Consider the following 26,958-nt stretch of genomic DNA (forward strand, 5'->3'; position numbering starts at 1 on the left):
AACAATTCTTTTCTTTGCCAGGAATGTACTGATCTCATATTAAAACCTGATGCATTAATAGAACAATTTGAGTGACTAAAGAAATGGGTTCTTGCCCTGAAAACATGTAACTGGGAGCTTCACTTGAGGCCTGGGCATCTCATGACCTGCCAACTGATGCACCCCCCTCCCCCATTTGGGTCAGAGAACACAATAGTCAAGTGCATATTTTATTTTATCAGGAGACTTATCTGGGAAATAGGTTGTGTGTGCACGCACCATGCTGTTTTCCAGTGGCAGCAGTTGATGTTACCAGCAGATTGCTAGATTTTAACAAGATAAAGAGAGCATCATTATTTGCATGTATTTAGACTAAATACCTGCAAATAATGATATTAAATGAACATTACTTGATTATTTTTTGGATAAATATGGACCGTGATGAAAAAATGACAAGTTAGGTCAGTGCATTTCTGCTTGGACAGTGATAGGAGGGATTATATGCTGAAAGCCTTGTGGATTAGCTTGAGACACTGCAAGGTGTTTTGGTGTAAATTTTATTCAGCATGTCACACACTTCACATAGGATGAAGCTATTTTATAGAGAGTGTATTCGTTTGAACAAAGATTTTGTCACTATCACTGTGAATACCTTAATGATTTGGAGAAAGTGCCTGTTAAGGGGATATAGTCACATTTAATTGGATCAAACTAATGCTTGCATTCATCTCTCAAGAATTGTTTGTTACAACAGTTGACAGTAAGATTGTTCTGAGGGTAGTTCCTTTTCAAATGAGCTTGAAGATAATACTAGGGAATCAATTTATTACTGTGGCACACCTCTTGAAGGTGTGTCACGGTAATAAATTTGCTGAGGGGGTGAATGTATTAGAAGTATGGAATAACTTTGAAGTGGGAATCACAGTAAGAGAGGAAAGTACAGAAACCTACAACAATCACAAACAGATCTGTAATAGTACCACAGAAAATGCTAATTTTCACACTGGAAAAAGCCTGGTTTCAAATCTTGACACAAACTTCATCACCTGTTTTCTCAACTGACAGGAGTATGTGATCCTCATGGGAATTTGGTTTTAACCTGCAAACTGGCTGAGTAATATTAATTACAGACAATATAATTGACACCTCATTTCCCCCTGCCCTCTTAACAGCATAACCTATTAGGTTATATGCAAAAGGTAAAGCCTATCCAGATCGTTATGAAAGCACTTGTCCTGATTTGCAGCTGTTAACCAGATGGTTGTGCAACACAGCAACATTTTCCAGGGAATCCAAAATTAATTTTTGAAAAAATTCACTGTTAACAGGCATTTGAATTTCCCGTGCCATTACTACTAAAACGTTCCATTTTTGAAAATGATAAGTAGCTTTCTTAATTATAAGTTTATTTAATTTCATTTTTTCCAAGTTTTAACATTTTCAAATGTTTATTACTAAACAGAACGAAAAACATCTTTCATGGATGGGGTTTTTTTTTTTTTTTTTTTTTTTTTTTTTCCCCTTCACTGTTCACTCAAACATCAGAAGATCAAAAACTGTCAAAAACACCAATGGTGATTTGACAGTTTGTCAGAAAAACCAGTTTCTCAGGCGAGGGTAGTGTGATTTTTCATCCTACAGACAAAATTGACCACAGAACGGTATACAGACAGTCTATACTGAGCAATATAGCCTTGGCTGCTGATGCTCCTAAAACCCATACTTCAACACTACTGGGAAACAAGTATGTCAGGTTAAAAAGCATTTTTTTTTTTTTTTCCCCCCACTAGGATATCAAAAAGGAACAACATAATTTGATTCTAAAATCAAATTTTGTCACTTTGTTTTATCACTTTGTTTTATCACTTTGTAGTTAGTGCATGTGTTTTTGGTATGCACATTTTGAAGAACATCATACATTGAACAACTTATATTTGTTAGACAAGTAATCACTTGAACTTACCTTTGAAGTGGCTAACAGCAGCTCATTTTGTATAACTTTTCTCTAAATTATCAGGAAAATCTTAGTACAAAAGATTAATTTTTTTTTTCCTTCAAAAGCATTTTGCAATGAATTTTATCAGTACCGAAATACCTTTTTCTTAAAATTTTATTTGCTTTGGTAAAATTGCATACAAGGTATGCAATGATTTATTAATGGAAATGTGATTGCATAGGACAGCAAAGTGCATGTAAAAAAACACAACCCTCCCTATACCAGGTTGAAGAGGATTTGGTTTAACTGTCAGTGACATGAGGAATATTTATGGGGTTTCTGATTTTTTCCCCATGTTGCCTGTCGCAGGCAAAGTTTGCAGTTTTTTTTTCCTCTCGGAGACTAGTTTTCCATTCAGCAAATGCAAATCTACCACAAACATGCAGTTTGACTGGCATGTACATCACTGATGTGCCTAAACTATTCTACGACAAATAAAATCCTCAAAAGAAACATTTCATGATGTGATTCACAGTGGCTGAAAGTGCAGGGAAGGGAACTTATTCTCTTCAACTCGTGGGGGGGGGAGAGTGAATCAGTAGTTAGTCCATTAAAGTGCAGTTCTACCTTAGTTGTTCCAATTATGGTTCCTGAAGGTAAACATTTTTGTTCAGTTATTTTTCTTGATTCTCTTCAGTTGTCAAGCTCTGCAGACCACACATTTTAGGATTCCTCACCGGTGAATTCTCCCTAGATGCAACCTTTTGGGAGAAGCCTCTACAACCAATTTACACTACATGGAAGGGGTTTGTCTATGCATTGTGACCCATCCCTTCTTTCATCCTGAACCCTCCCAAACATTTCTGCAGTAAATTAAGTGTTGAAAGAAAGCAGCACCGAGCAAAAGAAAATACTTGTATTTTGGCAGAAGACAAAGTGTGTATTTTATGCCTGAAAAGATAGCCAATAACAATAGTTTTTAAGGGGTGGTGAGAGGCAATTCTGGTTGACTAGAATTCAGAGTTGATCTTGATGGACAACAAAAATTGCATCTACTACGTGAAAAACTTGCAGTTAACCAACAAAGACTTATCTGCTGATATCTGGACAAATGAGAATAGAATTGCGGATATTTGGACACCGAAAACGACCTTTGGTAGCATCTACGCAAAAAAAAAAAAAAAAAAAAGCAAAGCCCTGTAAGTAGGCTTAAAAGGAAAAAAAAAGACTTGGAAAGCCGAATTCAAATTTTGCATTCTATTCTAATTATGCTGGTGTCAGTAGTTATAACCACCGTCCACCTTCCCACATGGGTAGAAAAGGGTATGTGTTCGAATCCGTCAATGGAAGGAGGAACTATTATGAGCTTCCACTGCCAAAAATCTACCATTCATGGTGACGTCACTGATTGACGCAGCATTTTTAATGACGGCATGGTAGTGCTTGTCAGTGCAATAATTATATTAGGGGACCCGATAATTTCTTGCATGTACACATTTATGTAATGTATGTTCTCTGGGCAGGGAGGACTTCAATCCACGCCTGAGACCGACTAACTCAGCATTAATGTTCCTAGCGTTATCGATGATGTTAGGCTTAGCCGTAATTGACTACATAAGTCCCCGTTTATGTCTAAATTGTCTGTTTTGGTGGACGAAAAATCACGGTTTCCGAGAGGAAAAACCTTGCTGCTTGTCAATACAAAAAAAATCAAATTATTATATTGGGGTCTCCTGTAAATGATTGCATATACACTGTTCTGCTACTATTAGGTACACCTACCTAGTAGAGTGTTGAGCGTTCAAAACAGCCTGAATTCGTCCAGGCATGGATTGCCTGGAGTACCATGCAGTTGAGATTCGACCGAGGTGTAAGCCTGCAGAAAACAGCCCTTTACAGCTCATCCCAAAGATGTTCAGTAGGATTGAGATCTGCAGCAAGGAAAAGTCAGTCATGTTCCTGGCGCCATTCCATATTGAATCGGGCTTTATCCATCTGGAAGTAACCATCCGACTGAGGATAAACTGTCAACGTGAACGGATGCACTTGGTCAGCAACGATGTTTAGGTACGATATGGCATTCACCCGTGAATCTATGGGTGTCAATGAACCCAACGTGTGCCAAGAAAACATTCCCCACACCATAACGCTGCCCCCACCACCTTGCACAGTAGTCAGACGTGACGGGTCGATGGATTCATGTCGTTTTCGCCAAATTCTGAACCCTCTCTCAACATGATGCACCGAGAACTTCGACTCGTCAGACTAAGCAACTTTTCCAATCCTCGATAGTCCAGTGCTGGTGTTGCAAATCCACAGGAGGCATGCTCTCTTGTTTTTCATTAATGACAAAGGTACGCGATGTGGCCGTCGGCTGAGTAGCCCATTCGCGATAAAGTGTGACTAGTTTTCCATTGCGATATTTTGTTCTGTGTACCATGCGACATTGTGGCCTGTCTGTTTGCTAGCACAATTCTAACCATCATCCTCTGACAGCTCTCAACAGCAAGCAATTTTCTTCCACAGTAGTGCTGTTGAGAGGATGTTTTCTGTTCGTTGCACCATTCTCGATACACCCTTGAATCTGTCGTGCGTGAAAACTTCAGGAGAACTGCAGTTTCAGAAGTGCTATGTCCAGCACATCTTGCACCTGCTGCCATGCCATGTTCGAAGTCCGTTAGATCACTCCTTTTTACAATTCTTGCACTGGTTTGTACGCTTAACTGATACTAGAATGGTTCTGCTGTATTTATATCCGCAACTGTGATCATGTGACTTGCAACGTTGTGGGACAAACCATTTGTGTGCACAGCAGGAGTGTACCTAATAAAGTGGCAGCACAGTATATACATAAATGTCTGTAAATTGCGTGTCCTCTGGTTGATTTGCTTGAATTGCTCGATGAAAAATTCCAGTTTTTATAGGGGAACCTTGCTATCTACGCCTGAGACTAACTCAGGCAGAGTGAAAAAGCCCATTAACGTTTCTCGAGTCATCGACAGGATTTGAACCCGTACATTTTCCACCCGGTGGGGGGAGGACGGTGACGATACCGCAATGTTACCACACAGCTGCTTGTCAGTATATTATCATGTCTACAGTGGTACCTAGACTTCCGTCCATCCCCACCTGAAAAGCCAAATTTACGTAGAACTGCAAAACGGGCCTGTATGGAAAGGCCACCAGGGAGCAGCCGGTACCCAGACATTCTCTCCGATGGATCTCCAGGCACATAGAACCGGGCTTGAGTCCACCATTGTGACAGTGCGCCGTGTACAAAATCCCGCACTCACCGGAAGTAGTGCTATACCAGTGGGTGTCAGCGATCCTGCTCTCAGGCTGCAAAAACTGGGAGCCAGCAAAAAAAAATAATTATATACAACACAACATGCAGTGAGTAACAAGTAACCATAACAAATAACCCTAATTTGTAAGCATTAGTCTAATCCGGGCTTGCTTTTCAAAAAAAAAAAAAAAAACCATGCATTGTAGAAAAGGAACGATCTGCAAAATTGAATGGGTAATGATTTGTGGCTGCGCATTATCAGCTGTTCGAGAGCGGCTGGAGTGAAGGCGTGGAAATGGTTTAAAGAGTGTCACATAGCTGAGGCCACCAATGGTTGACAGCTGTGGTGAATGATGGCTGGCATTTGGCGTCTGATGTGAATAAAAGTTCATGTACCCTCACTGAACAAATTACAACCAAGATGCCCAGGAAAATGTTTCTGAGTACACCATGTCTTGTTAACCCAGTTTCGGGGTAAAATTTTTGATGACTGATTCCAAGTGGAGAGAATAGGGAACATAGGTGGGGATTGGTTCACAGAAAATAATTAGTTGGTGGTAGGCACTGTGAAAATCCCAATCATCAGTTGCAAACCCTTTTCTTTCCAACCATTCTTTCATAAGAGGATGGCTGTTCCACGAATTTGTGTATTGCGACTAAGATGCAGCCCTACTTTCATGAAAAGATAGTAATTCCGTGAATTTGTTTATTTATTTAACAAAAATTTTGTGTTGCCTATTTTAAAAAATGCCATTCAAGGTTTCATGCGAATACTTGCTAATTTTATGTATAATTTTGCTAATTCGAAATTCATCGAAAAGTGTTTCCTAATATGTATGTTATACAATGTACATAGTGATATCACATCATTAACTCGATATACGGCTCACCCACAATTTATAACGCCATGTTATCATCAATATTGGCCCTCTGACGAAAACGTTTGAAAGCTGCTGCATTAAGGGTGCTTCGGAACCCATCATCAGATTAATACATAGGATGTTTTTTTAGAAATCTAGATTCCGTACAACAGTTTTCGTTAATCTTTTAATAAAACTTTTAACACACTACAAACTATTTTGAGGTTTTTTGTTTGTTTTTTATTATTAAACGTTGAAAAATTTACAGCAAAAAAAAATTGAAATTGGTTTTCCAAATCGAAATATCCTACAAGAGAATTTATCACTGCCTTATACAAACTTGTCGCTAGCGATTAATTTAATAATACGGTCTTGACTAACGTTATTCCAAGCGACGACCTACTAGGTGTCTCAAATTTTGAGAAGAGGGCAGGGATTATCAATTAATTTTCATCAGGGTTCGTGTTATATCTTATTGCAGTACGCATCTTTGAAGTTAAAATAAAATTAATAAATCGTTAATAAACATTGGGTGATAAATATTAAAACAACATTAATCTTGTCTTTTCCTTGTAATTTCTGGTTTAGACTGTTCAAATGTGTAAATATGTTAGTTAAGAAAGAAATAGAAAATAAATTTGTATATTCTTCAAGAAAAATTAGATGGTTTCTTGCTGCTGGAATTGTGGAAATAACAAGAAATGATTTCACTTCTTTACAAATTGAGCACAGCATTCGTAAAACATCACCCTTGCTAAGCCAGCGTACATTATTGTGAAGCATATCTTATTGAAGAAACAAGTTGAATTGAAGATGTACATCAAATAAAAGTAATCATCTTTATAACTTTTTTTGCATTACGTCTTCAAAATTTTTAATAAGTTTGCAACAAGAGACAGTTGGAATTATGCAGTGATAACTGAGAAAATTTACGCTGTCTTGCTTCAGGCTTTGAACCAACCCTTTATTTGAAGATGTCATTGCAGGAGCCAGGAGCACCGTCTGTGCATAATGATATTAACTTGGATACATAAAAATCAATGGTATTCACAAATTCAGTAAGTGAATTGTACAAGTATTCTCCACAAGTTCTGTCGTCAAGGGATAACAGTTAAGAGTTCTTAATGGTATTGCTTATTTTTTTCGTCAAAAAATCGTATACATATAAATACATGCGCAGTATCGATAATATCACATGATTCATCCAGTGCCAAAGAATAATATTCAGAAAATTGAACATGATGCATTTGTTTAAAATTTACTTTTGTTTGTATTGCTGAACTTTTCGTGTTGCTTGTGGCTGATAATGGGATTCAATGAATGCTGTGAAAAACACCACTCTCTCAAATATTGATGAGGCAGCTTGAACCACACATTGTTTCAAAATATAAATTTTGAAAGTAAACTTTCAAAATTATTAAAAAAATTAAACTTTCGTATTCTGTTCATTTTGTCGAGCAGTGTACAGCAACCACTCCTGAAAAACAGAAGCAACCCCAGAGCATGACGGACCTACCATAGTGCTTGACTGGGGCCTAAATAACCATTTGGCACCATTTATAGTTCACTTGATCGAGTCACAAACTTCACTTGGATCCAAAAATTTTAAATTCTGATTCATCCGCTCAGATTACGTTTTTCTGCTATTCAACTGTCCAGTGTTTATGGTTCTTATCTCAAGCGAACCGTTTCATTAAATTTTCCGGTTTTACTAAGGGTGTTCGGACCTATCCACGACTTGAAGTCCTACTTGTTTTAAGAGGAAATTGTATAGTGGATGTAGGCATGAGAATTTCTCTGTTCCTATGGAACTCAGCTCGGATTTCAGGCGCAGTAAGTTGTCCATTGCGTTAGAAATCAGTGTTATTATTATTATTAGCCATATAGTGCAAGAAAGCCTGAGGCTTATGCTGCACCAGCAAAAAAAAAAAAAAAAAAAATTGAGTGCCCTGAGAGAGAGAGAGAAATAGGATGGTCTTATTTTGGGCTTCCTTTGTTTCGCGAAGTCGTCCTGACTGTGGTTTGTCCCTTAAATTGCCAGTCTTCTTGAACCGTGGAATAAATTTTCCGTTTATACTCCAGCACGACAACCAAGTCAGTAGAGTTTACAATAAATCATCAATACAAATATTTATCGTATTTAGTAGTTAGGGGCTTGAACCCCGGTCCACTCAAGGAACGCGTGCTATGCACTCTCGCTCCTGACCACTCGGCTACGTCAGGCCTAAATGGTAGTTTGCACCCCTTTAAAGGAAACAACTAGTTTTTTGTGAATCCTTCTAATGGAATAACTTTCTTTATACAGAGTTATAATAGCAGTTCTTTTTTCAGCACTCAGTTCTTTATTTCTTGCCATGTTTGTCTTGAAACACTTTCTGAACGCTCGATTTTATAAGTTACAGTTCTTGTTCCTCATTTTATGTTATTGCTAATCACTTTAGAATTACCTGAAATTTCCTATAATATTGAAACAATACTCTCACATTCTAGAATCTTCAAAACATTACTGGAATGTTCTAGAAATTTCTTGAATATTATTTCAGTATTTTTATACATAATTGAAAATAATCAAGAAAAATTGGCAAACAAGGTGGTCCTATTAAGAAAAGAAAAAAACTTTGAAAATTAATAAAAATGAAACGTGTTTCCAAACTTTTGGATGGGAGTGACACCATGAAAAGGTGTATCGCAAGCCAAGTAAGTGACAAACAGAAAGTAAGCCAGTAATAACACAGCAGCAAACAGAGAAGAGGGGCTAGAAATAAGTCAAGCTAAAGGGCGTTGCAGAAGGAATGCCAATTTATAAAAATGCCAAAAAATAAATGGAACAAATTTACAAAAATGCCAATTACCGGTAATTTAAAATTTAGCGGTGCCCTATTCCCGGCGGGACGTTCAAAGTGAAATACATACTACTACAAACGAAGACGAAAACCAACCACAACAACATGAACACGGTGAAACAAATGTAAAATATAACAGAACAGACCGACCATTGTGCCCCATCCCCCCACTCGTTAGAAGCCCACAAACCCAACAATGGTCGGATAATCACTGCATTTCGAATATTAAACAGATCAATGCGTCACTGATTTTGACAGTGAAAAATATTAGAACAGATCACAGCACACACATCACCACACGAAACCATGACACACAGTAATATTAAAAAAAAAAAAAAAATACATCCAGAAGAAATTGAGTTTTAAATGGCAGTATGAGCAGCGCATTAGCACCTCTACTCAGTAATGAGCATGTAACATAAAAATGAACTTTAATTAAATAGGCAACAAAGAAAATAAACGAAAGGAAAACGGAAAAAAAAGAAGAAGAAAATCAATAGAACAAACATCGGTAGCTGCAAAGCATTACCCACCACTTGTTGTGGAAACATAATTTAGATACAAATGTGCCAGTCGTATGGTATGCCAACTAAGTGACGAATAGAAAGTAAACCAAGCGTAGGGGGAGGGGAAATATAAATCGAGATAAAGGGTTTTACAAAAGGAATATGCTCCTAATAGATAGATAATGCGTAAAAATTTAGACAATCTCTAAATTTGTACACATTGTATTCCATCATTCAGTATTAAGTCATGAAGATCAATGTTATTAAATTTATTTTTTCCTGTATTATTATACTTTGCATTTATATAAAAGTGAAATTGCCGTAGTTCTCCAGAAAGAGTTGTGTTCAAGTCAAGGGGTACGGGTTAACTGGATTTTGAGAGTCTTGTTTTTTTTTTTTTTTTTTTTTTTTTTTATTTGGTAGTTGTTGGCGCATAGGCGTCTGTGGCCATAATGCACCTTCCAAGGTTTTGCAGTACTTTGATCCAAGCCCGAGGCGGGAATCGAACCCGCGACCTTTGGGTTGCCAGGCAGGCACTTTACCCACCTGGCTAGCCCGGTCGGCTCAAGAGTCTTGTAAATATTGTTCATATCGGTTACACAGGAAAGTTTACTTGATACTTCTTTGTATAGTTCACTTTTCTTTTCATATGCTTAAAGTGTATCAATTACAACGTTGAAAGTAGATATGCGAAACTTGTCTCAAGGATGTCTCAATGTAACAACATTAAATGATAGTAAAAACACCATATAATAACGCAGCGTTTCCCAAAATTTTGTCACGGAACATTTTCATCTCACAATATATTGACGGAGCACTTTTCATTTCACATATATTGACGGAACACTTACGAGACACCAGTTTAGCGGGAGCCAAAGAACTGTTTGTAATATTTTGTTATATACGACGCACGGTGCATCAGGAGCATCTTTATTTTCAACACATGTAAAGCCGAAATTTAAATAACTGACATCATTCTTTCGTTTTAGTCTTTTATTAGTTGGTTCCTGTTTTTTTCACTTCGGATATTTGGAAAACAAAAGGCTACGGTTGTTATCCTCACTTTGAAGTGTGACAATATTGTGTTCCTTTTCATCAGTTGCAGTACTTGCTTCTCGTTTTAAAGTTCCTTTTTTTCAACGACAAATCCATGGTCATTTATTTTAATAATAGTATTTCGAAATATTGATAATTATCAAAAAAAAATTAAACAAGGAAATGAGTTTAGTTATGATATTGGTTTGCTTCCGCCTCTCCTTCAACCTGTGCACTCCAGGCTAAATCGCATACGAATGGCATTTTAGACCACTACATTGCTACTTTTTCGTAGATGGCATTACCTCTATGCAAAAGCCCGCCAAAATAAAGTGTTCCGCGGTCTATTTGATTATTAGTCTATGCCAGTATATTACTAACCGAAAAAAAAAAAAAAGGTTAAAAATTATAATGATACAAAAGTGGTGTCTACTACTAATATGCAAAATTTATTTATTTTATTTTTTAATTATTAATTAAGATTTTTCGCGGAACACTTGTTTACATCTCAAGGAACACAGTTTGAGAAACGCTGTAATAACGTATGATTCGGCCTGATTTATAAATACGAAGCTGAACAGCTGAAATGGTAGGAAAATACCAGCGTTGCCATCATTCTAAATCAAAATATTGGTCATGCAGATCGAAATGGTCACACATTTTCTCTGTTTGGCTGGTGACATAAGTACGTGCTTAGTGTGCTTATAGAAATAATCCGGCACTGGGCAGAGGTGTGTTCCAGCAAAAAAAAAAAAAAAAAACCAAACTATATTAGACCCACCCGAATGTTTTTATTCATCTGCCGTGCATTGTGTATTATGGTCGTGTAATGGTCGATTTGCCTGTTTTGCTGGACGAAAAACCCCAGTTTCTGGGGGGGGGGGGATTAAACCTAGCAATGTACGCCTGAGACCGACTACTAACTCAGCCACGGAATGAAAAAAGCTCATGAAAGTTTCTCACGTCATCGATGGGATTCGAACCCAGGTCTTTTCCACCCGGTATGGGAAAAAACGGTGACGATACCGGTGTACTACCGCACAGACTAAACCTGATACGTCAACATTTTTATGTTTTTATATGTGCTGTTAATAAAATTGCATTCTTAATCTCTCTATTTCTTATTTAGCCTCATTATTTCTGCATTAAATATATTAAAAATAAAACTTTCTAGATAATGAAAAAATCGAAATAACGGCACCTTGAATCTCTAAAGGTGCCGTTATTTTGAAAGTTACTGTAGTATGATTTGGTATTCTATATTAATTTATTTCTGTAATACTTATTATTATATTTCGACTATGTGGTGTTTATTAAAATTCTTTTTAAAAAGTGCAACTTTCTGGGGGTGTGCCAGAGAGTGGTAGTGCACCTATTCGTAAACGCACCACCACTAACATGTCAGAATAGGAATTCTATTCTACGAGTTTCAGTTTGCAACCCAGAATAATTATTTCATATAACGAAAGGCAGGATTCTCCTCCATTCAACTGTGAAGTAGCGACTCATACGGATAACTGTATGAACTTACAAGAACCTCCTTCTTCCGGTATATTTTAGTCTCTTTAATGCTGTTGGCCAACTTAGCAATCAGATATAACCAAATGGGAGGAGTTAAGAGTACTGTCTGTGCGCTTTTTATTTAGGTATCGGCCACGCTTTGTCAGCGTGTTCGTTGTCAGCCTGATGGTGCTTAGTGTCCGTTCTGTGCAGTTGTCTGTTAGATGTTGAAGAGAATAGGTTGATACTGTAATGTCATTTATTGGATAACAGTCTAACTAGTTAGCAGAATCATGTCTGAGAGTAGAAGATCGCAACGCAGTGCACTTGGCTACGAACATACTTTGGTAAGTTTGCTTATGTTTTCAGCGTAAATAAGAAGTTTAGATTATTGTAATCGTTTTGTTCCCCCAACTGGATTCATAATGTTAATTGTAGATGCGAATGGCCTGCTTCTGTAATTTTTTTGAACGATTATCATCTAAGCATGTATACAATAGCACGGAAAATAAGTAAGAAAGTGAAGAAGAAAATTACCTTTCCCTTCCAAACTAATTGATGTACAGTACATCCATTAACGCAAATATGTGGAAGGAGGGGGAATTGAATGAGATGTTTTCGAAGGATTCATGGAGGAGGGGAGAACAAACCCAGAAAACTTTGCTATATGATTAGAATAATTATTCATCAGTTTAATGGCATTGATGTAACGTACGTGTGAAATATGTGTGCCCATTAAAAAAAAAAATGTAGAAGTGGTTGAAAGCGAGTTATTTGGTTGTGTAAGTAAAAATCATTTCTAATTGGATGCTCTATATCAGGGGTGGCCAACGAGTCGATCGCGGATTTAATTTCGGTTTATCACGACGAATTTTAAATATACAGTCATCTCTCGATTTGTGCACCTTGTGCAATTAAATTTTTGAGATGGTAGATCGCGGCACAAATTAAGTTGCCCACTCCTGCTCTATATTGTCGTGCAATATTTCAGGATACTGCCTCATTATTTTTTTGTGATTTATATTAATACAGTAGTAGCAAACTTCTACTACTGCAGAGTTCTTGCCCATTCTTGATGATCAGATATAAAGTTTTATAGGACTATTAAAAGATAAAATTTCAGCGTATATCCCTTGACATTGGATTTCCGAATTGGGTTGGAATGCAGCACGATGCTGTTTCCTTTAATTTTAATTAATAAAAACAAAAAGCACACAGTTCTCCTGTCTTTAAACTCATCCCCATCTGCCTCTTTCGTAAAGTACACATATTGAGGGGGCATAAATTCAAATTAAGGAAGGATGGTTCCAGGATAGAAGTGTGGAAATTTACCTTCAGCCAGTGGGTGGTTGATTGTTGGAAACAAACTTCCATCTGAAGTGTTGTTGGAAGTGGATAATTTTAATAAATTCAAGGAAGAACTAGACAAACTGTTAGAGGGGATTGACAGGTGATATTGAAATGTTGGCCCTCCTTTTTTTTGGTTGATGCTGTATAAGTTTTCTTTCTTGCATTATTTGCCTAATACTAAAGTAGTTTTAAAGTGGTCATTATTGATTACATATTTGAGCACATTTCATAATTAATTGGGCACGTGAGAATCAGAACCAATGTAAAGGGGTATGTAATGCATGTATGACCTTGTCAAGGCTTTTAAGTAAAGGATGCAAAACAAGAAAATGCCTGTCAGTAGTAAAACTGCAAATTTTGTGCTCACCAACATAATTCTTAATGACCAGTAATTTTGCCATTGGTTCTATTTCTCCCTTCTAAAGCAACCTGAAAAGTTGTTTTCATTTTGCTGTCATTGAGGGCTGTTATCTGGATGAGGTATTTCAATATTAACATGGCTCAGTTTGCATGTGTTGGATAAAGTTTAATTTTTTTGAATAAGGATCTTTCTCTCTCTCTCTCTCTCTGGTTTTGGCTTAAACATCTTTAATTTAGTCAAATTTTAAAATAAAACAGTTAACTACTTGTCAAGAATTTATATAACTAATACAGGAAGAAATATTGAATTTCATAGGTGTTAACTGCTTTCTACCTGTCTGGAACTTTGCACACAAAGGCTAGGTTTTAGGATTTTGGTGAGCCGAAGTCCTAAAACTTAAGTGACAGTTTGCTGATTGGTTAGATATGCGAATAAAATCAATGGTTTTGATTGTTCTCTGATTGATCCTGAGTTGTTTGCTAGGAAGGCTGTGCTGAAGATGTCATGTGGACATCTTGGAGACCTGTCACTGTAAAAGTTGAATGCTAAGTTGTTGCAATGTTGAATGCTAAGTTGAACTGTCATGACTATCATCGTTAAATTCTCATGATTGAGCAGCAGTCCTGGCAGTTTTAATTCTGTTGGCTGATTGGGTATTGCCTCCTTTCCATTCATTGAGGGACAGTGTTCCTGAATTCTACCATTAACTGCTTTCTACCTTAGTATTGCTTGGGTGTGCCTCCATCTCTGTTGAAGATTCTGTATGGACTTGGATTAATCAATGGATTTAATCCAAGCTTCAATGAATTTCTTTCTTCTAGAGCATGTGCTGCTGCACTCTTGCTCCTGATGACTCTGCTGTGTCAGGCCAAAAAATGCTATATCAGTCCATTTTGAGCCTGATGTCAACTCTCTGAGTGTTGATACATCTGAACTGGATGTTTTCCCTATGTAACATTTACCATACTGGTAGTCAACCTGATATACTCTGCTTACTTTTTTGTGGGGAGAGGCAGACTGGCCATAAAACTTATTGGGGAAACCCCTGTAGGCCAGGGTGATTTTGGCCATAAACACTAGTATGAGGCTACTACGAGTTTTCCCTGGTGTAAGAATTTTTGATCCAGTTTGCTTTGGGGGGGGATGAAAGAAGCACTTAGGGCCTTTTGTTGCTTCCTATTACCCAAATAAGATACCTTGATGTTGTTTTGTGTACCTATCCCTGAAAATTTTCTCTTTTTGGTGGGGAATGCCAGTCTGCCTCCCACTGGTTGAGGGGAGTTGGCTCTGGTATATGGCCAGAAATATGGAAAGCTTCAATCTGGTATATGGAAAGAAGCACTTAGGGCCTTTTGTTGCTTCCTATTACCCAAATAAGATACCTTGATGTTGTTTTGTGTACCTATCCCTGAAAATTTTCTCTCTTTGGTGGGGAATGCCAGTCTGCCTCCCACTGGTTGAGGGGAGTTGGCTCTGGTATATGGCCATGACTGGCACCAGATAAAACCCTTTCATAACACCTAGGAGGTGTGAGAATTTTTCTGCAGGATTTCCTATACGAAAAAAATTTCTTCTAAAGTTGCAAGCTTGAAGGTCCTGAGGGTCATTCATTTTCATAATGCATGCTTTGATGTTCTTTGGATGGCCTAGTGTCTGTGGTTATAAAGCTATTTCTTGAAATCACTACAAGCTCTTCAAGGAATGGAATGGAATGGGTGTGGTTATTTTCCATTTCCAGGGTTAAATTGTTTGTGTTTGTGCTGTTAATGTGGGAATGAAATTTTAACCTCAACCGTTACGATTCAGATATCACACCAGCAACAGGTATATATGGCCACGACTGGAGAGAATAGTGGATTTGAAATGAGTCATGAGCATTTGTACTATGCGGAAGGGGGAGAAATGGTTGTCATCTTGTGCTTAATCTTTAATTTTGAAAGTAAAGGTTCCTGTAAATGAGTAAGCCTGGTTAGCTGTAATGTTAGTAAAGAGTATCGATGCCATTGATAGTTATGTAGGGTGGCTTACGTATTTATTGGTTTTGAGATTTTCTGTCAAGCTAGTTTCAGCATCCATTAGGACAGGGGTTCTTAACTGGTGGGGTGTGGGTGTGCCTCCCAGAAAATTTCTCACTGGATAAAATTCTAAAATTTAGAATTATTTTAATTGATATTATAAATTAACATTTAACTGTTTATTAATTAAATATGCCTAATGTGGGAGGGAAAGGCACTCCCAAGTTACGTCTTTCCAATGTTACATCACTGAAAAATATAAAATTTGAAATTTCTTGTGCATCTCATTCTGCAGTACAATGATAGCATCCTTTCATGCTATACATTTTGTATAGTACACAATCAGTTTTTGGGTATTTTCATGTAAAAATCAGTAGTTGTGGGTATTTTGTCTTTCTAAAATGGCATTCTTTTCTACATTGTCATGCATCGGCATTAAAAACTTTCTCGAAGACCAAAACCAGCCATAGACACTGCTGCTCAAGCAGTGAAAATTAAAATCTTGATGAATTTTGGTGCTCACAAATAGATGCTTTTCCATTTGTGGAAAAGAAAGTTCTTTCAGCCTTAATCCCATTTGCAACAACCTAACTCTGTGAATCTGTATTTTCAATGTTGTTCAGTGTGAAGGTAAGTCTAGAAATTGGTTGGATGCCAAGCAGGACATGTGCCTAGTATTGTCTAAGACTTTCCCTTCAATTTCTGACCTTACTGACCAAACGCAGCAACAATCATATCATTAAGGTGGTCCTGAAGAACTTTTAATTTATTTACTTTTATATTTTTGTGTATGTGAGGAATTGGCTAGAAATAAAATCTCTTTATCATGTTAATTATGTCTTGATTGATTCATTGGTTAATTTGGTGAAGGATTTTGGGTGAATCCTTCACGAATTTGGGTGAAGATGTAAACATTAAGTTGACTCTCAGGGGAGGTGTGAGGATAAAAAGTTTAAGAATCCCTCGTGCAGAGGATATTAGGAAACATTGAACCTTTTCATTTCAGTGTTATTAGGATATTCATTTGAACATCTAACGAAATGGAGTGGCAAAGCCAAAGGGATACCTTTTGTATAAAAAATGTTGGTGATGCTAATGTCAGAGAAATAATGAGGTGTGCAAGAAGGATAGGTGGAATAGATCCAGAGGCAAAAGTTAATGATGTAAAACGGTTTTAATTTTTTAAGGGCACAAAAGATGCTATTGTATATATGTTGGTAATAATAATATTAAGAATAGGCAAGTTTTGGACATGGTGGCAATTTTGATGTCATCTGAATTTCTTAAAAAATGCATTGAATGGTTTAAATCATTAGGAGACACAAATATACAGTTAGTATAAACTAGTCTACAATTAAGTCACTAATACTTAAGGCAAACTGAGGTAGGTTATAACATGTCTTTGTGTAAGAATATGAGGAAAAATAGTGAACAATTCTTTGGTTATATTAACAAAGAATGAAAGGGATGATCCACATATAGTCCACTAGATATGATTGGCATAACTATTGATCCTATTCATGTTGCTGATCAATAAATATTTTGCATCTTCATTCACATGTAAAATTTCCAGTGATAGGGATCACAGAAATACACCAATTTGTTATAACTAAGAGCAAAATGATTCTCTAATAATGGAGAAGTGGAAGAAAAATTGTTGAAGCTAAAAGTAAATGAGACATCTGAGGTTGACTGAATATACCTGATTATATTAAAAGGAGCAAAAGGAGGCAAATATACTGTCAGCCATAATTATAATGTGGGATTTATGTAATAAGATCATTATTGATTTGGAATTCAGAGGTGGGGGGTGGTTTCCTGTAGATTGGAAATGTGCAAATGTCTCTCCTTTTCACAAAAGGGAAATCAAAGGACAACGCGAATAGTTACAGACCTGTTAGCTTGACTTTTGTTCCAGAAAATATAATGGAGTCAGTTAAGAAGTTTGAAAAAATAAATTTGACACCACACCTCATTAAATACTGCTGTACAAATTGGAGCAGTGTGGTATTATGGAGCATGGTTATTGATGGGCATTACTGTTCTTACTCATCATAGTGGAGTTGTCCCTAAGCTTCAGTGCCAGACCCCTAACTTACTTTTCATTATTTATTTACAGTATTCATGAAGTTGTATTAAACTTAATGCATATCTTGATGATAAATAAGCTCATACACCAACCATTAATTGAAATAGCTCTTTACTGTGACTAGAATTTACAAATTAAAATAACATATTTACAATAAAATTTAATGTATAAAATAAAACTACTATGATACACTATATAAGAATTAAAACTGTAATAAAATCATTGTAATAAAATTACCTAAAATAAACTGGGTTAAAAGTGTTAAAACCTGTAGCTTTTGGAAGCATCAGTTTCCTTCCTCAACAGTAATAAATCTTTTGGCAACACTTCCTTATATATAACAGGCTCACGGTATTTCACTACGTGGTTCCATCGGCGCATGGTCAGAACTGGAAGCGGAAATAGCTCGGGAGTCCGGAAAGCAAAATCATTCATCTGTACTTAGGATAATAGTTTAAAATAGGGGATGCAAACGCATACCCCTGTCCCTATTCATGGTATTGTTGTCGGATGAACAGATTCGCAGGCTTTCGAGCCATTTACGGTCCCAGAATCCATGCGCCAATCCACAATAACTGCATCCTCTGGGGAGATTTGATGCTTGATGCTGCCTCTCCCAACAATAATGCTCGGCCACAGCAGACTTATTATAATCAGCGGTTTTTATAGCATTTAAATGCTCCCCCAGATGATCCTTTAATCGCCGTTTTGTTTCGCCCACATAGCATTCCCCACAATCCGGGCATTTTATTTTGTAAACAACTCCACTACTAAGGTCCTCTGCGATTGGATCTTTTACCCGGGACACAACTGTGTGCAACCTCTGCCCGGGAAGCTGCACATGGCGTGTTTTGAAACCCCGTAAAATTCTGGTTAACCTCTCAGTAAGGCCCGGATAGTAGGGAATGTATGCGATAGCCACAGGAACAAATGGTTTCCTACAGTTGGACACTATTCCTTTGCTGTATCTGTCCACAATCCTCTGGGGGTATCCGCATTTTCTAAGGTCTGTTTGATTTCACATTCTTTATCCTAAGAAGTAGTACAGTGTTACATTGCTCTATCTACTAGAGCTTTTACCACACTATTCTTATGTTGTCCAGCTTGTGCTGAACTGTAGTGGGTGTACTGACCTCTACACATAGATTTTTTAAAAACCGAAGTTTTTAGCCCAGGGCCTATCCTAGAGATCAGTGCATCCAAAAATGCAAGGGTGCCACCTGTCTCCTCCTGTGAAGTAAACTGTATAAATTGGGAGAAGCTATTAAGCCAATGAAGTGCATCCTCCTCTCTCCCCTTTTTGGACCACGGTGAAAGTATCATCAGTGTACCTCTTCCATTTCTTCATGGGAAACTGGAACTCATCAAAAACTCTACTTTCTAACTCTTCCATGGCCAGATTGGCCACGATGGCACTAATGGGAGAACCCATGGCTGTACCATGAACCTGTTTGTACATGATTCCTTTAAACACCATAGTGGTGCTGGCTAGACAAAGTTCTACACCTGAACAAATGTCTTCTATACTTAAAGACGATCTGTTAACTAAAGAGACATTGTTACTCACAATAAATGCCATTCTCACACAATAAATAAATAAATAAATTTTCTGTTTATACTCCGGGACGACCAAACAGTCAGAGGAGTTAACAAGATAGACAGGATACAAGAAACAGCACCATATTCAGCAGTCATGGGCTTGAACCCCGGTCACTCAAGGCACATGTACTTATGCACCCGCGTGCATAAGTACATGTGCATAAGTGGTCGGGCCACCGTAGCCTGACCACTAGGCTACGGTGGCCCAATAAATTCCATGCTTAATAGGAATGTATGTAAATAATGACACAACGTCAAAAGAAATCATAGTCTCATTTTCATCCATGATCAGATCCTTCACAAATCTCACAAACTCTTTACTGTCTTTAATGACGTAGTCAGACTGACCCACTACAGGCGAAATCGATTTTGCTAAATACCCTGACAAGGCATATGTGGGGCTGCCTATAAATGAGACAATGGGTCTAAGAGGGACTTCCATCTTGTTTAAGTATAGAGGACATTTGTTCAGGTGTAGAACTTTGTCTAGCCAGCACCACTATGGTGTTCAAAGGAATCATGCACAAACAGGTTCATGGTACAGCCATGGGTTCTCCCATTAGTGCCATCGTGGCCAATCTGGCCATGGAAGAGTTAGAAAGTAGAGTTTTTGATGAGTTCCAGTTTCCCATGAAGAAATGGAAGAGGTACGTTGACGATACTTTCACCGTGGTCCAAAAGGGGAGAGAGGAGGATGCACTTCATTGGCTTAATAGCTTCTCCCAATTTATATAGTTTACTTCACAGGTGGAGACAGGTGGCACCCTTGCATTTTTGGATGTACTGATCTCTAGGATAGGCCCTGGGCTAAAAACTTAGGTTTTTAAAAAACCTATGTGTAGAGGTCAGTACACCCACTACAGTTCAGCCCAAGCTGGACAACATAAGAATAGTGTGGTAAAAGCTTTAGTAGATAGAGCAATGTCACACTGTACTACTTCTGAGGATAAAGGATGTGAAATCAAATGGGTCACAGCAGACCTTAGAAAATGCGGATACCCCCAGAGGATTGTGGACAGATACAGCAAAGGAATAGTGTCCAACTGTAGGGAACCGTTTGTTCCTGTGGCTACTGCATACATTCCCTACTATCCGGGCCTTACTGAGCGGTTAACTAGAATTTTACTGGGTTTCAAAACATGCTGTGTGCAGCTTCCCGGGCGGAGGTTGCACACAGTTGTGTCCCAGGTAAAAGATCCAATTGCAAAGGACCTTAGTAGTGGAGTTGTTTACAGGATAAAATTTTAGATAGGCCTAGGAACATTTTACCCATTCACTAAAAGCATGGTTAAGGGGGGTAATAAGGCCCATCTGTCCACCCCCTGAATTCGCCCCTGACTTGAGATATCATACTGGTCACGAAAAATGCATTATGCCCTCTAATCACACCATTAGTAGTGTGAGCGTGGGAAGCGCTTCTGGTGGAATCCGCGGATGATGTCACTTCTGTGACCGATCAAATTTACTGGGCAGAAAGTCAGAAAAACTGCGAGCCCATTGTTAAAATATTCACAGCTCACCACTGGATATGGCCCCATATTCAGATTTTAAATGCAATGTACAGAAAATATGTATAGAACAATGGACATTGTGTGGAAAAAGTTTACTTTTAATTTCCTTTCAAATCTATAAGAACCTTTGTCACTCGTCAACATTATAGGTAATGAAGCAAAATTATCTGAATTTTTCTTCTACCTAAAATGAATTTTAATGCATGATAGATTCTAATTGCTCCCAGAGCATTCATCACATTTAAACTTTTGGTAGGTGCAATATGGCCTAAGTAGCCCTTGTTACAGAAACTCCCACAATAACAACAACACACATTTGAATGATAAGATTTTCTGTTAATTCTCCTCTGTAATATCAGTGTTACTCGTCCTACAACACTCAAGTACGCTAATACAATATGTTCTACCCAGACATGATAGGAGGGAGTACGTGATAAGAGCCTTGTCAATCATTTGGCCCTGGAGAGGCTCATGAGATAGAATTTTCCCAGAGAGATGGGATACACTTAAAGAGAAGGGGTGCTAGAATATTTGCTTATGCTATTGAGGTAGTGTTAAGTTGATCGGAAAGAAATCTAGTTTGGGGGTAAATTTTTTATAGATTAACAGCAGATGCAGGCAGAGGTGAAAAAGGAATTTTGCACTTCTATTGGAACGAGCAGGTGCGTGCTGGGGATTTCAAGGACTGCTGGGTGTCCTCACGGGACAATCAAATACATGGGCTGTGTTAAGGTTACTAAGAGTAAAAGGCAGGTGTGTATATACTTGCATGTACTAATGGTAGGAATTTAGTAAATAAATTTGAAGTACTGGTTAAGTCATCAGACACAGACGTTGTAGGGACGTTGGAGATGTGGTGCCACTCGGACATAAAGGATGTAGAATATGAATATGTTGAGTACATGTTATGGGGTGGGGGGAAGAGGGATTATTCATTTGGTTAAGAATCATGTAGAATCTAAGACAATGCAGTTGTTGTGGGTGACCATTGCAATGTTTAGTTATTTTGGTGTGATATAGTAAATCAGAATGGCTTATAATGGGGAATTTTAACTTTCCAGATATTAACTGAAACTTGTGGATTGATCAGCCTCACAGTAGCAAGATTTTCTGGATGAATTGGATGGTGACTGTTTTCTGAACCAGGGTGTTAGAGAGGCAAGGAAAGCAATACTCTTGATATGATTATCAGTAGTCACTCTTTGTGCATTAGAAATCTGCAGATAAAAGAATCATTAGGTGGCAGTGATCACAGTTTATTTATGCAAAATTTATTTAAAGATATAACTACTACCTGATGTCAAAGCAAAAGGGTAGCGATTATGTTTTTGTAAAGGTGACTACAATGGTCTTAGACAATTTTGAAATTCTATTTGGTGTGACCAACTGATGATGTTACCAACAGCATATTCTAACTGGGAAGCATTCAGGGAAGTAATCATAGAAGCTGCTATGCTTTTCATATGAAGGTATGAATGACAGATGAACTGATGAGATTAGTGGCAAAGAAGAAAAATACATGGGCTGCATAAATTAACAAGGGATACAGCAGTCTAGTATAAGTGTAAACTAGTCTGCAATCAATGCTACTGCAACAAAATCTAGAAAATTTAGGTAATGCGCTGAGATTTGGCAATTTAAGTTTAACTGTGACAAATGCAAGATGGTGCTATGGGTAGCAGTAATTGCAGAATAATGCACTAATTGTGTAGCATGAACTGAGAGTACTGGAAAATGAAAAATACATGGGAGTACTTGCATAGTCAGACATGAAGTTCTCTGAGCAGTGCAGATACAGTACTAGAACAGTTCATGGGATTTTGTCAATGATATATAGGAATTTTACCAGCAGGGATAAGAAGGTAATTATTTGCTGTATAAAGGCAGTGGGTAGGTGACATTTTGAGCACTGTATACAAGTCTAGGAGCCTCCTTTTCAGAAAGGATGTGGATGTGTTGGAATAGGTGCAGAGAAGAGAAATGAGATTAGTAAAGGGAACAAAAATTCTTTTGAAGAAAGATGCAATTTCTACAAATTGCAGCTTCTGGAAACTAGGCACGTATTAGTAGATGTGATTGAGGTGTTTAAGGATTTGAATGAATTTAGTAAGTTAAATGTTTATGGCATTCTTTCTTCTTGCTTAGACAGTAGGGGGTGGGCATACTTCAAATTGAGGAAGAGTTGTTGCAGGATAGATGTGCATAAATATGCTTTCACCTAGAGGTTTGATTTTTGGAACAACCTTCCATGTGTTGTGGAAGTGAGTAGTTTGAATAAATTTTAGGAAGAAAGAATTAGACAAATTATTAGATGGGATGGGCAGTCTGTGTAGGAAGTTTTATTATTATTATTATTTTTTTGTGATGCTGTATAAGCTTTGTTTCCTTGCATCATTTGCCACTAATAATACTAAATTATATACTGCACTTTATATAATGTGCAGTAGAAAATCTCCTTTAGTCTGTAGAATGATACAGAGTATATTCAGTTCACTTCCACATCATTTGGTTTATTTGTGATTGTGCTGTTTTCATTTCGAATAATGGATGACTTTATTTTAGCATTATAATCTTTCTGCAAGAGGGACTTTTATTGGCTTTTTTTCATAACATGGCCGATTTGGGCGAGGATTGCGTGGTTTCATTATTATTATTATCGTTTTTAGCCATATGGTGCAAGGAAGCCTGAGGCTTACGCTGCACCAGCCAAAAAAATTTCTGAGTTACCTAGAGAGAAAGAGAGAGGGAGAGAGAGATGATATCCAGCTTAGGACCCTGGGTGTACCAAGCCCATACTCACCAGATGTGATACCCTGGGGTTAATATCTCCTGGAATCTCGGAGTTTTAAAAAAAAAGCTGAGGTTTCATTCTTCGTTTAAAACAAAAATTTGCAACAAATTCCATGCAATTAAATTGGCGTCTCCGTAGCCAGGTGGGCAGGAGCAGCAGTGCGTAGCACACGCTACTTGATTAGAGCGGGGTTCGAGCCCGGGACCACCAAATACGGAGGATGCGGAAAGGTCAGAGAATGACCACCGCATATCCCCGGAGCAATATGGCCTTAGTTGCTAATGCTCTTAAAAACCAAATAACAAACAGCAATTAAATTCGAACTGTCGCCCCAAAACACTTACACCAATTAGCGATGTGTGCATTTTAAATCCAAAGTGTATCAGAGGTCATGGGGCGTTCAGTGTACAGGGTTGTTAAAATTAAAGTATCCCTATGTAGAGGGCCCTGGAGTGAGTCCTAGGGCTCTTACTGAAGAGAAATTTCGACAACAGGTACAATAAAGAATGCGTTCGCCATTTATTGGGGGAAAAATTAGTTACAAAATTTGTCACTATGTGGCACATAGCAAATAACTTACGTTATTTGCATAATCGTAAGTTATTGCCACAGCGCCACTACTCAGCTCTACTGTAGATCTTTACTTGCACTACAGCAGCAACTACAGCTGCCTACAACGTTTCAGGAAAAGGCGCTATTAGTGAAGCTGTACAATCAGAACAGCAACAATGCAGCTGCGACTATCAGAATTCCGGCGTCAGAAGCGCATAAGGCCCACGTGGACCTATGACTGTGCTGTCCGCAAAATGATTGCGATTTTTGAAGCGACAGGACATCTTGGTGTTCAACCAGGTAGAGGTCGAAAACGATTGGACTCCTCTCGTGTTGAAGATGTGGCTATGGCTGTCGTGGATTTATCGAGTCAATCTCCATGTGGTAGCCCAAGTGTGCTAGCTGTTTCTCGTGAAGTGGACATGCCATATTCCACTGTAAGACAGTAATGCGTCCAGGTGTTGCGGTACTATCCTTACAAGATGCACATGCCACAGCAGCTACAGTATGGTGATGCAGATATTCGTTTCACATACGCACTTCAGTTTCTGGCGCGAAAGACAGTGGATATCACTTGGCCATGGAACATCCTTTAGAGTGTTGAAGCCCACTTCTGCTTAAATGAACAAGTGAATACGCACAACTGTCGCATTTGGGCAACCGAAAACCCTCGAGTTATCCAAGAGGTCCCGTTGCATTCTCCAAAAGTGACAGTGTGGTGTGGATTTACGGCCACATTCATGATTGGGCCATATTTTTTTTTTGAACAGGTAACACCGACTGGATCCCTCACCTGTTCCGTCACTGGACAGCGATATTATTAAATGTTGGCAACTTTCGCAATACCAGAGCTGCAACAACGTGGGTTCGTGGTACAGACGAACGGGTCTTCACCCATTTTTTCCAGACATCTTGGAGGCGTCTCCGTAGCCAGGTGGGAAGGAGCAGCGGTGCGTAGTACACGCTTCTTGATTAGACCGGGGTTCGAGCCCGTCACCACCAAATACGGAGGATGCGGAAAGGTCAGGGAATGACCACCGCATATCCCGGAGAAATATGGTCTTAGTTGCTAATGCTCCTAAAAACCAAATAACAAACCAGACATCTTGGCCACCCCGATCACCGGACCTCACCCCATGCGACTTCTGGTTGTGGGGTTTTTTGAAGAACCAGGTGTATCGGGAAGGATGTCAAACTCTGGCAGATCTGAAGGACGTCATTAGACGTTATGTGCTGGCTATTCCAGTTGATATGTTACGTTATGCTGTAGAAAATGCTGTTCTTCGAATGGAAACTGTTGTTGACCAAAATAGAGGACACATTGAACAATTGTAGCGCTGTTCAAGTGATTTGTATTGCCACAGCGCCATATAGTGACAAATTCTGTAACTATTTTTTTCCCAATAAATGGCGAGCGCATTCTTCAGTGTACCTGTTGTCGAAATTTCTCTTCAGTACGAGCCTTAGAACTCAATCCAGAGCCCTCCTACATAGGGATACTTTAATTTTAACAACCATGTATTTGTCTGTTTGCTCGCTTGAAACGAAAATTGTTTTTCTTGGTGTTCTTAATGGTGTAGAGAAGTATGTTGCTATATCCACCGAATCACTGCAGCCACTGAGATGTATTTAGATACTTAAGTAGCAAAAAAACTTCACTGTGAAACGTAAAGGTGTTTGATATTGCGCCCTAAATACATTTGAAGGGCGTGGGAATGTGCTTTTATTCTCATGGGCATCATATTACATAAATAAAAGATAACAGCATTGCTTAAGTGGACGCATGTCTGTACCTATTGCGTGAAAGATTTTCCAAAATTATTTGCCTCATGAGAATATTGATAAGCTGAGTTCATGAGTAAGCTTGGAAATGCACACAGTGCTTACTTGTCAATGGATTTTTTACTGTTCTCATTTTAATTCTATTTTTGTCACAACTAATGAAAATTATTATAGATATCTTCGATGAAATTTCCTCTAGCAATAATTTTGATTCTTTTCTTTTAGGATAAATTATTATAGATATCTTCGATGAAATTTCCTCTAGCAATAATTTTGATTCTTTTCTTTTAGGATAATTTTCAAAATGCATTTTTGCTCTGATATGCTTATTAATTACTCTAATGAATACATTAAAAGAATTGTTAAGCACTACTATTCTGCTATATTTTTATTATAAAACTGTTCCCTTATGCAAAGATAATCGGGAAGAAGTGATAACTAGGGATAATTATTCCATTTCGATCTAATATTGCTTTATACAATTAACGTTCTTACATAAACCCATTCCCTTTCCCCTCCACACCTAATATGATCCTTTCAAGGATGCCCTTTTGTATTAAACAAAGAATAGTACAAAGGATAGTTTGTCGTAATTTTACAGTAGGAGATGATAGTGTCATTTATTGTATTTATCTCTAACCCCCTCGCTTGGCGTGACATTCTGTAACGCTAGTGTTTGGTGGGGGGAGATCTGAATTTCTCAAACAATTCTTCATTCATTTCACAAATAACGTGTTTTCAGTTCTAATCTCACTGATGTCTGCCAAACCCCATGTATTTTTTCTGACAGAATCGCAGTTATCGGTTGATTCAATCACTGCTCATCTCAGTTGTCCGAATTATTCACTGTATGATTCCTTTCGCTTCAAAGATGGTACTTGTGCATATGTCCATTCTGATATTCCCTGTCAGAGACTTAGAAATTTGGAATCTCCTCTTTTTGATCTTCTCTGGCTTAAAATC

The 26,958-nt window shown here is 38.0% G+C and overlaps 1 protein-coding gene across 3 annotated transcripts in view; it reads left to right on the forward strand.

Annotated features, from left to right (window-relative positions):
- The first annotated feature begins 12,135 nt into the window (after window positions 1–12,135).
- The window catches only part of LOC150089733 (chloride channel protein 2-like), a 564,677-nt gene continuing 549,854 nt past the window's right edge, over window positions 12,136–26,958 (forward strand). For all 3 annotated transcript variants that reach the window (XM_090368771.1, XM_090368772.1, XM_090368774.1), the window contains exon 1: window positions 12,136–12,292. In XM_090368771.1, the coding sequence (XP_090224897.1) occupies window positions 12,239–12,292 (54 nt within the window). In that variant the 5' untranslated portion in view covers window positions 12,136–12,238. The remainder of the gene's footprint in view (window positions 12,293–26,958) is intronic.

The sequence above is a fragment of the Mastigoproctus giganteus genome, chromosome 2 (assembly GCF_048544385.1).
Source record: "Mastigoproctus giganteus isolate SK-2022 chromosome 2, ASM4854438v1, whole genome shotgun sequence".
In the NCBI taxonomy this organism is placed as follows: domain Eukaryota; kingdom Metazoa; phylum Arthropoda; class Arachnida; order Uropygi; family Thelyphonidae; genus Mastigoproctus; species Mastigoproctus giganteus.